We start from the raw sequence: 13,440 nt of genomic DNA on the forward strand, positions 1-13,440 counted from the left end.
ATCTGGCTCTAGGAAAATAATGTTCTGGTCCATGACCTTGATGGGAGTTGGTGAAGAAGCTTTTATCCTTTCCTGAAGCCCTGCCTACTAAAGCCAACTGCACTTTTAGGAATTTCTTTCTGTGTACAGAAGGAAGAGATGGATAATCAGCATCTTCCTTCTCCTACTCACGGAGAAAGGACTTCATATTGTGGTGTAGGAAGTAATCACAGTTTGCCTTCTCTTCACATAACTAGGGACTGAATTTGGCAAGGGAGCAGGGCCTTCTACATCCAGATCTCTATGGGCAAGAAATGTAAGCTTTGAGGGCCATTTGCCATTCTAAATCAATTCTTAACAATGCATTTTTGTTTTATTTCTGAGTCCAGTTCAAATGGTGGCTTTGACCTGTATAATCCTTAATTGGCTTGAGGGTTGGGATGTCCGAAGTCTTTCCAGTCTTGACATTAATTGCCAGTTCTCTGAGATCTTGACCTAAGTCCTTCTCCAGACTTCCTTATTATTTGAGGGACTCCATCTCTGATATGGAGACCTGGCTTTGGAATGCTCTTCTAGACCACTAGAATGAGCTTTAGCAACCACTAGGATGATTTTGGGGGCATCTTTTATTTACTTTTTTTTCCTCAGGCTTTCTAATTTAAATTCTACTGATCTGTTTTATTCTGTTTATTTCAATATTTTTGTGACATCATTTGTATTAGCTATATTTTACTTGATACAGGGCAAACTGAACCCTCACATCAAATTGGACCAATTTTCTGATGGTTTATGCATTTAGAATGGAATTGAGGTGCTCCATACAATATTCTTCTCCTACTGAAACCAACGGGAGAAGGAAACAGCTGGAGAAAAAAAGGGAGAGCAGTATTGGTTGCGACTGATTCAAATTGGCAGGGCTTTGGAAAAAGGATTCCTCTCTTCACTGCCATCACACAGCATTTTGTGATGTCCTTTCGTGTTTACATGTGAGCTACTTTGAAATGTATAGATCTGTGGGTCCTTCAGTAATAAGTACACAGTCAGATAAACTGAATGCAACCATACATAACTTGTAGCGCCTTAGAGGTTTGTTTTTGACTCAATTTGTTTGTTGTCTTTGATTATCTTACTCTCCTGGTGCATGGTTAGCTTCAGACAAAACATTTTATCTGCAATATCTAAGATACAGCTTATTCATTTGCAGTTGGGTCATTCCAGTGTATGCTTTCAATTCTGCTGCAGGAAAATAAGACTGGCTTTGCTGCTGCAAGCCCCATGCTGAAGCTGATTTTGCTTTCAAGGGGCGGTATGATAAATTCTGGCTGATGGATTGGAGAATTAAAAATAATACGTGGATCCTGTAAAGCTGAAGTCTGCCAGCTGTGCTCTATAAAGTATTCCTAAGTAGCACATCTTATTCTTGTTATCAAATTTACACATTTTGTTTCTTCTGCACATGATTCCCTGACACACAGCAGGGTCTGCTATTCTTGTAAATGCCAGCCATCTGCATTTTAACAAGCACTGCCAGACAGAAACTTTTAAAACAAGTGCTAATGTGCAATTATAGCATTTATTCCTTAAAATGATATGGAGTTGGGCTCTTGAAATGTGGAGTATCTACTACAGCAAAGACCAGCAATTAGAACTTTGACTACTAGCAACCTCGACTTGCAAATCACTGGCCCTCTCCTCCATATTGCCTTTTACCACTCCCATGGCTTTCTTTCTCAATTCAACTGTTTCCCACTTTTCATCTCAAGTTCCTTATCTTCTGCCACATTCTTTCCCCAACATTTGTGTCTCTCTTTCTCCCTTCCCTCCCTCCCTTCAGCTGGAAGACGGAATGGCCTTGAGGGACAGGAAGAAGAGCCGCTACCAAGGCAACAGTCAGATAAATTATTTTAAGGTTTTATCCTGGTTGTAAACTGCCAAGAGCCCCCGCTTTGGGAGGAGATGGGCGGTATCAAAATTTGATAAATAAATAAATCAAAAGAAATCAAAACAAAAGAAATAAAAGAAACATGAATCCGGGGCAAAACTGTAACCTGAAAAAATGTCTCAGACAAGACTCTCCCTAGTTCTCACAAAGATAAAGGGAGGAAGGGAGGGAGCACATTCAGACTTGCAAGATCCTGTTACTTTAGCTGTTACAATAATAAAAGTCCTGACCTATATGGCATTGGTTTCTTAGTCTGGTCTACCTTGAAGGGCTGATCCACCCTTCCTTCCTTCTTTCCCTCCCTCCCTCCTTTAATGAATGCTGATCTCACTCTTAGCTTAAAATTCAAGTTCCTTTCCTTACAATGTTATACTGGAAAAAGTTCTTAAAAAAAGTGAGATACTGGTGGAAAGAGACCTGCATAAATTATGATCCACCAATCACCACAGCAACTATAAAAGATTAATTTTATCAGGAGCAGAGAAACGGTTCTCTTTTGGACCCACAAGTTCTTGCACCTAATGGAAAAAAATCAGATGGATGCCATTGCTTAATCTAACTTCCATTTTCCTTGGCTGAGCACCTTTTCCCCTCTAGTTTCTTAAATCTGATTATAATAGGAAGGATTATTGATAAAGTGGTAAAGTGTGACAGGATTCCCCATGAATGAGGTTGTTGTTGGACTAATAAGAATGAATATACTGAAGCACAGTCCAAGTGATAGCTATTAGAATGGTATGTGGGTCCACTAATTTGGATATGGGATATATGTCCATTCTGAAAAGGTCACACTCTCCTTAAGGAGTAAATTTGTTGCTTGGGTATGATCTTTACCTGGCACTCTTCTCACCTGCACTCAATATACCAAGGGCTCTCTTTTTCTGGAGACTAAGGGTTTAATAACTAGTTTACATACCCAGGGAACTATCTTTTACTTTTAAGAAGAATGGAGTTCTATCAATATGGAACTATTGCTCAAGTAATATCTAGACATGCTGTTAACATTCAGATGTTATGCAGCTATACAGAAGAACATAACATTGAGATTGCTTTTATGGACTATGATGGGACACATCTTTTGGACATGTGATGTCTGAGCGATTTAGGAAGTTCTTGTTCAGAACCACCAATGTGAATTTGTACTAAATGACTGCTGAAAGCCAGCACAAATTCCAGGGCACCAAAATAATCTGCTCTTGGTTGCCTTTCATGATAGGTTATTGCAATCTGTACCAAATTCTTCTTCTGAAGTGTCTTAACTGGAATGCATATTGAATGTTTAAGGTTCTGAAGGCATGCTATATAATTATTAATTGAGATCAAAGTGAAAGCATCACAGGCAGACTTTTCAGCGTGTTGCAATCTAGAAACAAGATACAGGATCAAAGCTAACTACAAGCTATCATACTTACTGCATTTTTGTAGAAGAAATACAGCACCATGTTGGCGAGTCGGGCGTAACACCAGTGGCCATGCACAAGAAGGAGTTTCTCTAAATATCGGAACTTCGGAATTGCAAAGTCACTCGCCATCACAGCCTTCAATGCAAGAACAATTAAAAGTGGTATTATGTTCTGGATGATGCTTTTTAACTACTGAAACTATATTGTTTAAAATTTAGATGGCACAGTCAGAAATCCACTGATGCCACTGGGGTACAAATGATAGAAATGAGAGTCCATAGTGTTTATAAAAGGAGAAAATGTCATTTGACTTGCTTATTAATGTTGCCATACATAGGTGGGCATCTTTATTAGGGCTGCACATGTGTAAAAATGATTTAGAAGAAATATTTTGGACCTTGGGCAAGTCTGTTTCCTCGCTACTATTCATTACATTAGCCTAGCTTTGTCAGCTTTCCCATGAAAAAAGGAAGTGCTGCTGCTTTAAGAGTCACAAGTAGATTCCTTAGAGGAGGGACACCTGTTTTTCAGAGATCGTGACTTCTGTATAATTCATTCCTATTAAGGAAGCATCAGCCATCTCAACACTAGTTTTTGTCCTATGTAGTTTTTCTGAAATGAAAAAAGAAGTCAAACACATTTTTTTGGCATTTTTATGAAATTAATCAAGTGCATCTCCCTCTATAGATCTATTTCAGACATTTAATGGCAAGAAAGATAAATCTATTGGAATGCAAAGGGACCAATTCAATTTTCTTCCACAGATTATGAAAGCAAAAAATCTTAGTCTGAGTAACTTCTTAAAAGAACGTTTATGGGTGTCAGGACATTGTGTGCCCCTGAAAACAAGGGGAGGTTCAAGAAGACTTCTTTGAGATTCTCATATATAAGATCCTCATATATTTAGAGCAGGATTGCAACAGAGTATGTCTTATGATGCAGTTCTCCAGTCCAAAAAAGGATCCCAATAGGCTTTAATTTTCAAGTGTGAAAATTTAATTCATAGATATATAAAAAATGAACTATTTAAGGGGATAAAATAGCAGAATATACTGTATGAACAACAGCCTAGAAAGCATGTCAAGCCTGGTCAGCTGAATATTCTGACATAAAAAGATACCGTAACAGGGAGTCCAATACCTATGGCTGAAGCTCATTTCCCACATGATGTTTGTAAGTCATAGATTTTCCCTATTTTACATTTACACATGCCAGTGCAATGTGTGAATATGAAAATGACACTTGTTTGCCTACTTCTGAATGTCATGGACTAGAAATGATAAAATAGTGTAGCTCCTCAAATCACTCTCCCAAATTATAGAACATAAAAAACTGGGTTAGGGCAGTGGTCAATCTAGTCCAGCACGTTGGGTCAAGTAGATGCATTCAGGAGGCAGATGCATGACGAAGAGGGCCATAACTCTCCTCCACTGTTGCTTCCAAGCAGCTGCATTCCAAGCATGCTGCCGACAGTTCTGGAAGTAGCAAGCCATGAAGGCCAGCTGCCGCTGACAGTTTCATCCTCTATGAATCTTTCCTATCCTCTCTTAGAACCATTTAAATGGATGGCCATTGCCCCATCCATGGGAAGTGGGGTGAGAAAAATACGTATTGTGACATAAACTCTGCCCCGTATACAATGAGAAGATGTGAGTATGTAAAGGCAGAGCTTATCTTCAGATGCCATGACACAAAGTTTGTCATTTGAGCATAATTGTGGCTAGGTATGGATATCTATATAGTTAAGAGCAGAGACATCACACTGACGACAAAGGCCCGCATAGTTAAAGCAATGGTGTTCCCCGTAGTGACATATGGCTGCGAGAGCTGGACCATAAGGAAGGCTGAGAGAAGGAAGATCGATGCTTTGGAACTGTGGTGTTGGAGGAAAATTCTGAGAGTGCCTTGGACTGCAAGAAGATCAAACCCGTCCATCCTCCAGGAAATAAAGCAAGACTGCTCGCTTGAGGGAATGATATTAAAGGCAAAACTGAAATACTTTGGCCACACAATGAGAAGACAGGACACCCTGGAGAAGATGCTGATGCTAGGAAGAGTGGAAGGCAAAAGGAAGAGGGGCCGACCAAGGGCAAGGTGGATGGATGATATTCTAGAGGTGATGGACTCGTCCCTGGGGGAGCTGAGGGTGTTGACGACCGACAGGAAGCTCTGGCGTGGGCTGGTCCATGAAGTCACGAAGAGTCGGAAGCGACTAAGCAAATAAACAACAAATGGATATCTATGGTCACATCTGATGTGCTGTCTAGACTTTTTCTTAGCTACCCAAATGTATTTTTTTCAAATTCCGTTGAGAGATAATTTTACAAGAGCCTGGAAAAGAATCTGGAGTTTAAAAAAAAGAAAAATTTCAGTGTATGAAAGTTCTGTTATTAGATAAATGAATGTAACTGGTTGCACAAAAGAGATTACTAGAACTTTAATTTTCCAAGTCTTTCTGATCTATTTTGAAGCGGAATGTAAGGCCTCTGAAATTTGCAGTGACTGCTTCAACCCAGCCTGTAACAGCTAACAAGGAAGGTAAATAGTTGGACATACAGAAGCATATGGATCCAGCTCTACCCTGTACTTGCTTTTCAATAAACATACATTACCTGCATGCCTTCTGGACCAGAGATCCCCACACCAATATCAGCCACTTGGATCATACTGACATCATTAGCCCCATCACCTGTTAACAATTGGAAAACAAGTTATTTGCTATTAACTGAAGCAAGGATTATTAAGGGCAGGTAACAGAACAAAGGAAAATCAAGAGAATAGTGAAAGGGATAGAATATGTATGAATGATATGGCTGCATTTAACTAACTATAATTTCAAAGCCCAATCTGTCCTATGTATATAAATGGGATTCATGCTAAGTTAAATCATTTGCAAACTATTTATACTCATTAAATGAAATATAAAACACAGTTGTACACTTGCTTTCCATAGCAAAGTTGTCATCCATTCAAAAGAGAGAATGAATGAACCAACACCCAAACAATACATTTCTTGGAAACATTATTCCTATAAAGTGGTTGGACAATTTTAAGTACTGTATGAAAAGGGTCAAATGTATGTTCTAGATATATGTTCTTGTTCTATACGTTCAACATATAGTGAGAAAGGTGATGCAGGTTTGGACGGGATTTACTTTGAAGAAGCAGTAAGTTTTTAGGACTCTTTGTTCCTTCTAGCTAATACTGGGGAAAAACACATATAGAGCCTGCACAGCTGGACACAGAGTGACCAGCAGATGAACTGCCTTTTGTTTGTTTACAATTAATGCTATATTCAATTAGTGTTATGGAGAAAATGGATGTCACTCAAGATGTACTTCATGCCTGTGATTGTGGCCAGTAAAGTTGAGTCTAATTTCTAAGGCAGAGGCCTCCCTGGGTCAGAAAGAACCCATATAAGCTGTCTCAGGATTTACTTGAAATAAATTGTCAGAACAGCTGTTTTGTCCTTTCCTGTTCTTCTAAAATGCTGCTGGTGACATTATAGTATTATGTTATAAAACAGTGCAGATTTGCTAACATCTTAGCTTGTAATTTGTTTATCATCATGGGAAAAGATGCATTTGATTTAAGGTGTTCCTGACAGATACCATGTGCATACCCACATGCTGTATGCTATGAATCACATTTTGCTCTCTGAACCCAGATCTCTGCACAGCCCTAAATTGTATAACCCCCCCGCCACGCACCCCAAGTATTTTTCCATGGGGAAATGGAAGCAAAAACAATTTCCCCAGTCTGTTTTTTCTCTGCAAAGCTCAGATTTGAGAAGAGAGTGTTGCTTTCTTTTGTCATTCAGATATTCATTTCTATTATTCTCAGATCCCTGCTTATAATGTGAAAGCACAATTTCTGTAAATGGGTGTTGCTAATGGCTGCTGCTCTTATATATAATTACTACTAAGATTACAGAAAAAAAATATGATACATTCCACTTTAGTAACCCTGGCATACTTTAAATTAGCTGTCCTGGGTTTCCCTACTTCTCCCATAATTCCCTTCCAATCATGGCAACAATAATTCTGAATGAGAATTTTACAGGAATTTTAGTCCAACCTATTTAGAGGTACCGTGTCGGGAAGGCTGAATTAGATGACAGCCAGATATAGAAAATGAGAAGGCATTTAAACGCTCAGTACTATACACTGAGATTCCTGCTTCCTGTCCAGATAATGGTCCATATATACCCGAGAACACTTGGCTACTTTTGCCATTAAAAACAATTATTGTCAAAAACAAACATTATCATCCAGACTTAGAACACCCATTGAAATTGATGTGACATTATAGTCATGATCAACGATGTCTATTTCACTCTAAATATAACTAAGTCTGATTACAATCTATCACTTTCCCCTGAGATTTAACAAGGAAAGTCTGCTTTCTTAGAACAAATTGGGTACTGAGTATACTTGTATACGAAGAAAACAAATGCTTGGTATAAACTTATTTTCCCCAATTCCAAAAGCGAGCCTATAGCTGAAAAGATTGTGTCCTGAAGACAGAAAAGGAATGATAATACAGCAGATGTTCTCCAGGAAATGTAATATTTGGGATTTTTCCTCTATTTGATTAGTTACAAAGATATGCAAACAGTATCCTGCATGAAACGAGTTGCTACAGTTAGAAATTGTATACAAAGATCCCCAGGGTCCCAATGCAAAACACTTGGAAATGAGGATAAATGAATGAGAAGTGGACCATCTAGTGAAGTTCAGCATCCATTCCCTCCCTTTACTACCCACAAATAGGAAGGGGGAGGGAGGGAGAGGAGAGGAAGGCAAAGAACCGCTTCCATTCTACTTCAGTGTTTTCAGTGAGCACGCATTGTCTTTTATCTCTAGTTCAGGTCATAAAACCCCTTCCTCACAACCAGCTTCATTGCAGCAACAGTGTGAAAAGTGAACGAGAGTGTCGGGACTTAGCCTGAGCACTGATTTCCTTAGCTAATGGTGAACTGATTGAGCAGCTTACTGAGAATGAAGCTTACATGACTATCATCTTTGCACAATTCACACAGTCCTTCAAGAACCACCTAAGTTATATAAATTTTCCTGTTGAGGGCCATTTAAGAGTACAAGTGGCCCTTCTTAACTGCGGTCTCACGGGAGGTTTTGCATATCCATTGTTGGAAAATACAGTATAGACCTTGTTACCCATGGTAAAGGATTTCACCTCTCTGCAGAGGGGGGGCTGTATGTGGTCTCATCCACTGAAAGAGAAGTAGGGCACCACCTGAACAGTATTATAAAAGGCATAAAGCAGCAGACAAATAAACTGCTGCTGATTATGTTTGAGCCTTCAGTACCTCTTTCCCTCAGAAGCATCTGGCTTCTTCCTTCTGTAACTGCTCTCTACTGCTAGTACAATCCCTGAGAAGTTAGCAAATTAGCAAGCCTGCACCTTCCATGACACCACGGCATGTCTGCCAATAGAAGTGTAATACCAAAATTTAATTTCCTCAGAGAGAAATGAGGGTGTTGGCACCTCTAGCTATTAATCTTTGGTGACCTCAGAACAAATCAGTCAATGGCTATGGAGGATTCGCATACTGCAGTCCCTATGCAATTTAATTTTATCTATTCAGTTTCACATGACTTTTATTATCTGATAAAGGAAGTTCCCCCTCACAAATCAGAATTATGTGTCTCTCTGCCACCTTTTCCATACCTCCTTGACCACAGTAAACACACTATTCTTTCATGTTTTTGCATGTTTAAAATGGCTTTGAAATATAATTAAATAATTATATATATAATTATATATATATAATCATAATTAAATAATCATGATTAATTTAATTAAATTAAACCCCTTTCAGTCAGGTTTCAGGCCAGGATATGGGACAGAAACTGCATTGGTCACACTTATGGATGATCTCTGGCGGGAATGGGATGGTGGCAGTGCATCCATCCTGGCTTTTCTTGACCTCTCAGCGGCTTTCAATACTATCAACCATGGTATCCTTTTGGGACAGCTCAGGGAGTTGGGGGTGGGCGACATGGTTATGTGCTGGTTCACCTCCTTCCTCCAGGGCTGTTCCCAATCAGTGGTGATTGGGAGCCAGAGATCCGACCCTCAGCCCCTCCGTTGTGGGGTGCTGCAGGGTTCGGTTCTCTCTTCTCTCTTATTTAACATCTACATGAAACCACTGGGTGAGATCATCCATCACCATGGGATGAGGTATCATCAGTATGCTGATGATACCCAATTATACATCTCTATTCCGGGTGAGGTAAGTGATGCGGTGACTGCCCTGTTTCAGTGCCTGGGGGCTGTGGGGGCCTGGATGGGGAACAACAGGCTTCAGCTGAACCCTGGTAAGATGGAGTGGCTGTGGGTTGATGGCTCCTCGGTTTCCGGGAAATTGTCATCTTTAGTTCTGGATGGGGTCGCACTGCCCCAGACAGAGCTGGTGCGTAATTTGGGGGTTCTTCTGGACTCATGACTCCTGTTTGAAGAGCAGGTGGCAGTTGTGGCTAGGAGGGCCTTTGCTCACCTTCAAGTTGTGTGCCAGTTACGCCCATTCCTGGAGCGAGAGGCCCTCTGAATGGTCACTCATGCCCTTGTCATCTCCCATATGGACTACTGCAATGCGCTTTACATGGGGCTACCCTTGAAGAGTATCTGGAAGCTTCAGCTGGTCCAGAATGCAGCCACGCGGGTTATTTTTGGTGCCCCTAGATCAGCACATATAACACCTTTACTGCGTGAGCTGCACTGGGTGCCAGTTTGCTTCTGGGTCCAATTCAAGGTGTTGGTTATGACCTTTAAAACTCTACATGGCATGGGGCCAGGCTACCTGAGGAACTGTCTCATCCCCACAACATTGACCCGCCCCACCCGGTCAGGCAGAGAGGGCAAGTTACGGACCCCGTCAATAAGAGAATTCCATCTGGCGGGGTCCAGGAAGCCTTCTCTGCAGTTGCCCCTGCCCTTTGGAACATCTTGCCCCCAGAGGTGAGGCAGGCACCTTCACTTCTGACCTTCAGGAAGGCCCTGAAAACTTGGTCCTGCTGTCTCGCCTGGGGCGGGAAGGTGGGCAACCATTCATGGGGTTGGCTTGCGTCTTAGAGCCCCTCCCACCTGATTAGAATTTTTAACCTCTTGGATTTTATACTTATTTATATTGTATTTTATATTTGTAAATTGTTTTTATAAGATCTTAATTGTTTATTATTATAGTCTTAATTTTATTGTAAACCACCCAGAGTCCCTCTTTTGGGGGAGATGGGCGGTAGGAAAACTTGAAAAATAAATAAATAAATAAGAGTCACTTGCTGAGATGGGCAGCTATAGAAATTGAATAAAATAAATAAATAAATAAATATCTTTAAACTTTAGAAACTGTATTTAAAAAACCTCAAGCCCATACCAGTGCAAAAACTTATATTAGGCGTTAATACATTTTTAAAAATACATTTAAAAATCTAACCATGTAAGATAGGCATTTAAATGACCAAAAGAGGAAAATCCAAGCAATGTAAACATAAGACTTATGAATATAATGCCTTGAATAAAAAAAGGGGACGTTTGTTCTTTGCACTTATGCTTCTGCAAACCAACGTTCATTAAGTCGTGGTACTTGCCTATTGCCAAAGTCATTGTCTTGAGTTTATCTCTGATCAGTTTGACAACCATCCCCTTTTGAATTGGAGTAGAACGGCAGCATAGCACAGAACGACATCTCCTGGCTAATGAAAGAAATTTGTCTTCCAGGCCTTTGTCCAGAGCATAAGCCAGGGTCTTCCCATCAATTACTAAGCCCAGGTTGGGCTGGCTGAGTGATGACGACACAGAGAAGGGGGAAAACCTTCCTCCTGTGTTCTGAAGGAAGTTCTCTGGTGTTTCACTGGAAAATTTAGACTCTACACAATGCAAGTGTTGTTCCAGCAATGTGGCACACATTTCCTAATTAAAAAAAAAAGCAACAATAAATAGGAAAGTAAGATATGCCAATAGTAATGACAGGATGGCTGCAGCATTGTTTCTAAAATTATGCTTCTATTTCGTTGAAGACGTTATCAACTTGTTTATAAATTAGAATTAACCGAAATAATTTATGGCAAAAAGAAAAGCAGAAATACTCTTTTGGCCATTAATGGGAATTCGTAAATTGTTTCACCAGGGTATGTATAGGATGTGTGTCTGTGCGTGAACACTGGCAAGATGGTGGATGAAACATCATGATGGAAACCCTGCCCCTTTTGAGCACACATGCAATGTTGGCACACACGTACAAAACAAGTGGGGCTTGCACTGTGGTGTTCTGTTTCCAGTTTTAACAACCCTGTCAAGGACAACTTTGTCATTCACATCATTATGAATGTCCTTAATTAATTTGGGGGTGGGGTGTGCCTGCGAGTCAGCTTTGACTCCTGGTGACTACCTGGACAAGTCCCTGCAGTTTTCCTGGCAAGGTTTTTCAGAAGTGGCTTGACATTGCCTCCTTCCTAGGTCTGAGAGAAAGTAACTGGCCCAAGGTCACCCAGCTGGCTTCATGCTTATGTACACAAAAATACTTCAGGACAGCTTTCCCCAACCCTAGGCCCTCCAGTTGTGTTGAATGGCTTGGCCACTGGATGTGCTAGCTGGGAATTGCTGGGAAATTCAATATACCTGGAGGACACCAAACACGATGGCCAGTTTAGCAATTTTGTTTAACATTAAAAAGAAAAAAGCACTGGAATCTTCAATAATAGTCAATGCCCACCCAGTTCATACTGTAGCTGTATAACAATACACACAGCAAGTCTCTTGATTGTTCTGTATCTGGCCTAAACCTGCCTACCCCAGAAAACTAAAACTGAGACTGAAACTAGCCTAGCAGAAACAGCCTGCGGCCTACTGAATGCTGGGCAGTTTTTCTCTCTTCTCATTTTTCTAAAGCATGCTAGAAACAAAGAACTGTATCAGTTCTCTGTCTGATGTCCATACAGTATATAGTTGGTAAGCTATAGTTGACTTGATGAGTCCCAGGATATGCAGGCATGGTTCAGCTCGTAACTGATATAGTAGTTGCAAGTTGCAGGACATGGATAACTGTAGAGAGCCATTGGGATGGCCTTGAAGAAATATTCAGAAGCCGTTACAGAAGCAACAGGGGCAGAAGCATTCCTTAAGCCCTGAGAAAGGAGATGGTATTAGGAGGAGGCTCAGGCTGGCTCCTCCCTGACTCAATGGGGTTTAAGGAGGAGGGAAGGTAAAGCACAAGCAGACTTGCAATATTCTGATACTAAGTCTACCTCAATAAAGGTGGTTTACTGTAAACCACCCAGAGTCACTCTGAGTGAGATGGGCAGTGACGAAATCTTAAAAATAAACAAACAAACAAATAATAAAGTACAGTTACAGTATATTCTTCCTGTGGAGTTGGCTTCTTCTTCTGGTCTACCTCATAGAGCTGACCCTAACATACTGTATATTGCTAGAGGCCCACCAGAGTAGCCCTGCATGATGACGTATGGCATCATACCACTGAATCGGCATTCAGAGTGATGATCTCTTCATCGTGATCCAACAGCTTGCAGGCATAAGCAATATTAATGGCAGTTTCTTGTTTATCTCCAGTTAGAACCCATATCTGAAGGCCAGCCTTGCGCAGGTTTGTAATGGTTTCTGGGACTCCGTCCTGCAAACGATCTTCAATACCAGTTGCACCTGGGACATAAGCAAAAGAAAAAAGAATCAGTCCTTGAAACATATGGGTAAAAAAAGACAAAATAGCAGGTGGTTGCACAAATGGAAAGGAATCATTTAAACGACCATTTAATTATCACCGATATTTACTACAGACAAGGGAGATGATTTTGCTGCAATTTTAGTGTTGATGGACATAACGTAATCAAAAGCATGTCATGTTAGCAGTCGTGATCTCACAGGAAAAAGGTGCTTTGTAAGGCTTATAAAGCAAAATATGTTAGATGAAACATTTGGAAAAATTGTCTGATAATGCAAGCTGTTTACAGTGGAATAAATCACCTCAGAGGATGTGGAAACTCTATTGCTGAATTTTAGAATGTTTCTCTTTTCTTCAACTCATGGGTGTCCTGGGGGGAGGACAAGGGATGTTATAGGCATCATGATGACATCATA

The 13,440-nt window shown here is 40.5% G+C and overlaps 1 protein-coding gene across 1 annotated transcript in view; it reads right to left on the reverse strand.

Moving 5' to 3' along the window:
* The window catches only part of ATP10A (ATPase phospholipid transporting 10A (putative)), a 150,366-nt gene that overhangs the window by 12,325 nt on the left and 124,601 nt on the right, over positions 1–13,440 (reverse strand). The window contains exons 13-16 of the mRNA XM_063305006.1: positions 12,821–13,005; positions 10,935–11,256; positions 5,937–6,013; positions 3,334–3,459 (exon numbers count right to left, since the gene is read on the reverse strand). Coding sequence (XP_063161076.1) covers positions 3,334–3,459; positions 5,937–6,013; positions 10,935–11,256; positions 12,821–13,005 — 710 coding nt within the window. The remainder of the gene's footprint in view (positions 1–3,333; positions 3,460–5,936; positions 6,014–10,934; positions 11,257–12,820; positions 13,006–13,440) is intronic.

Source organism: Candoia aspera, chromosome 5 (assembly GCF_035149785.1).
Source record: "Candoia aspera isolate rCanAsp1 chromosome 5, rCanAsp1.hap2, whole genome shotgun sequence".
NCBI lineage: Eukaryota > Metazoa > Chordata > Lepidosauria > Squamata > Boidae > Candoia > Candoia aspera.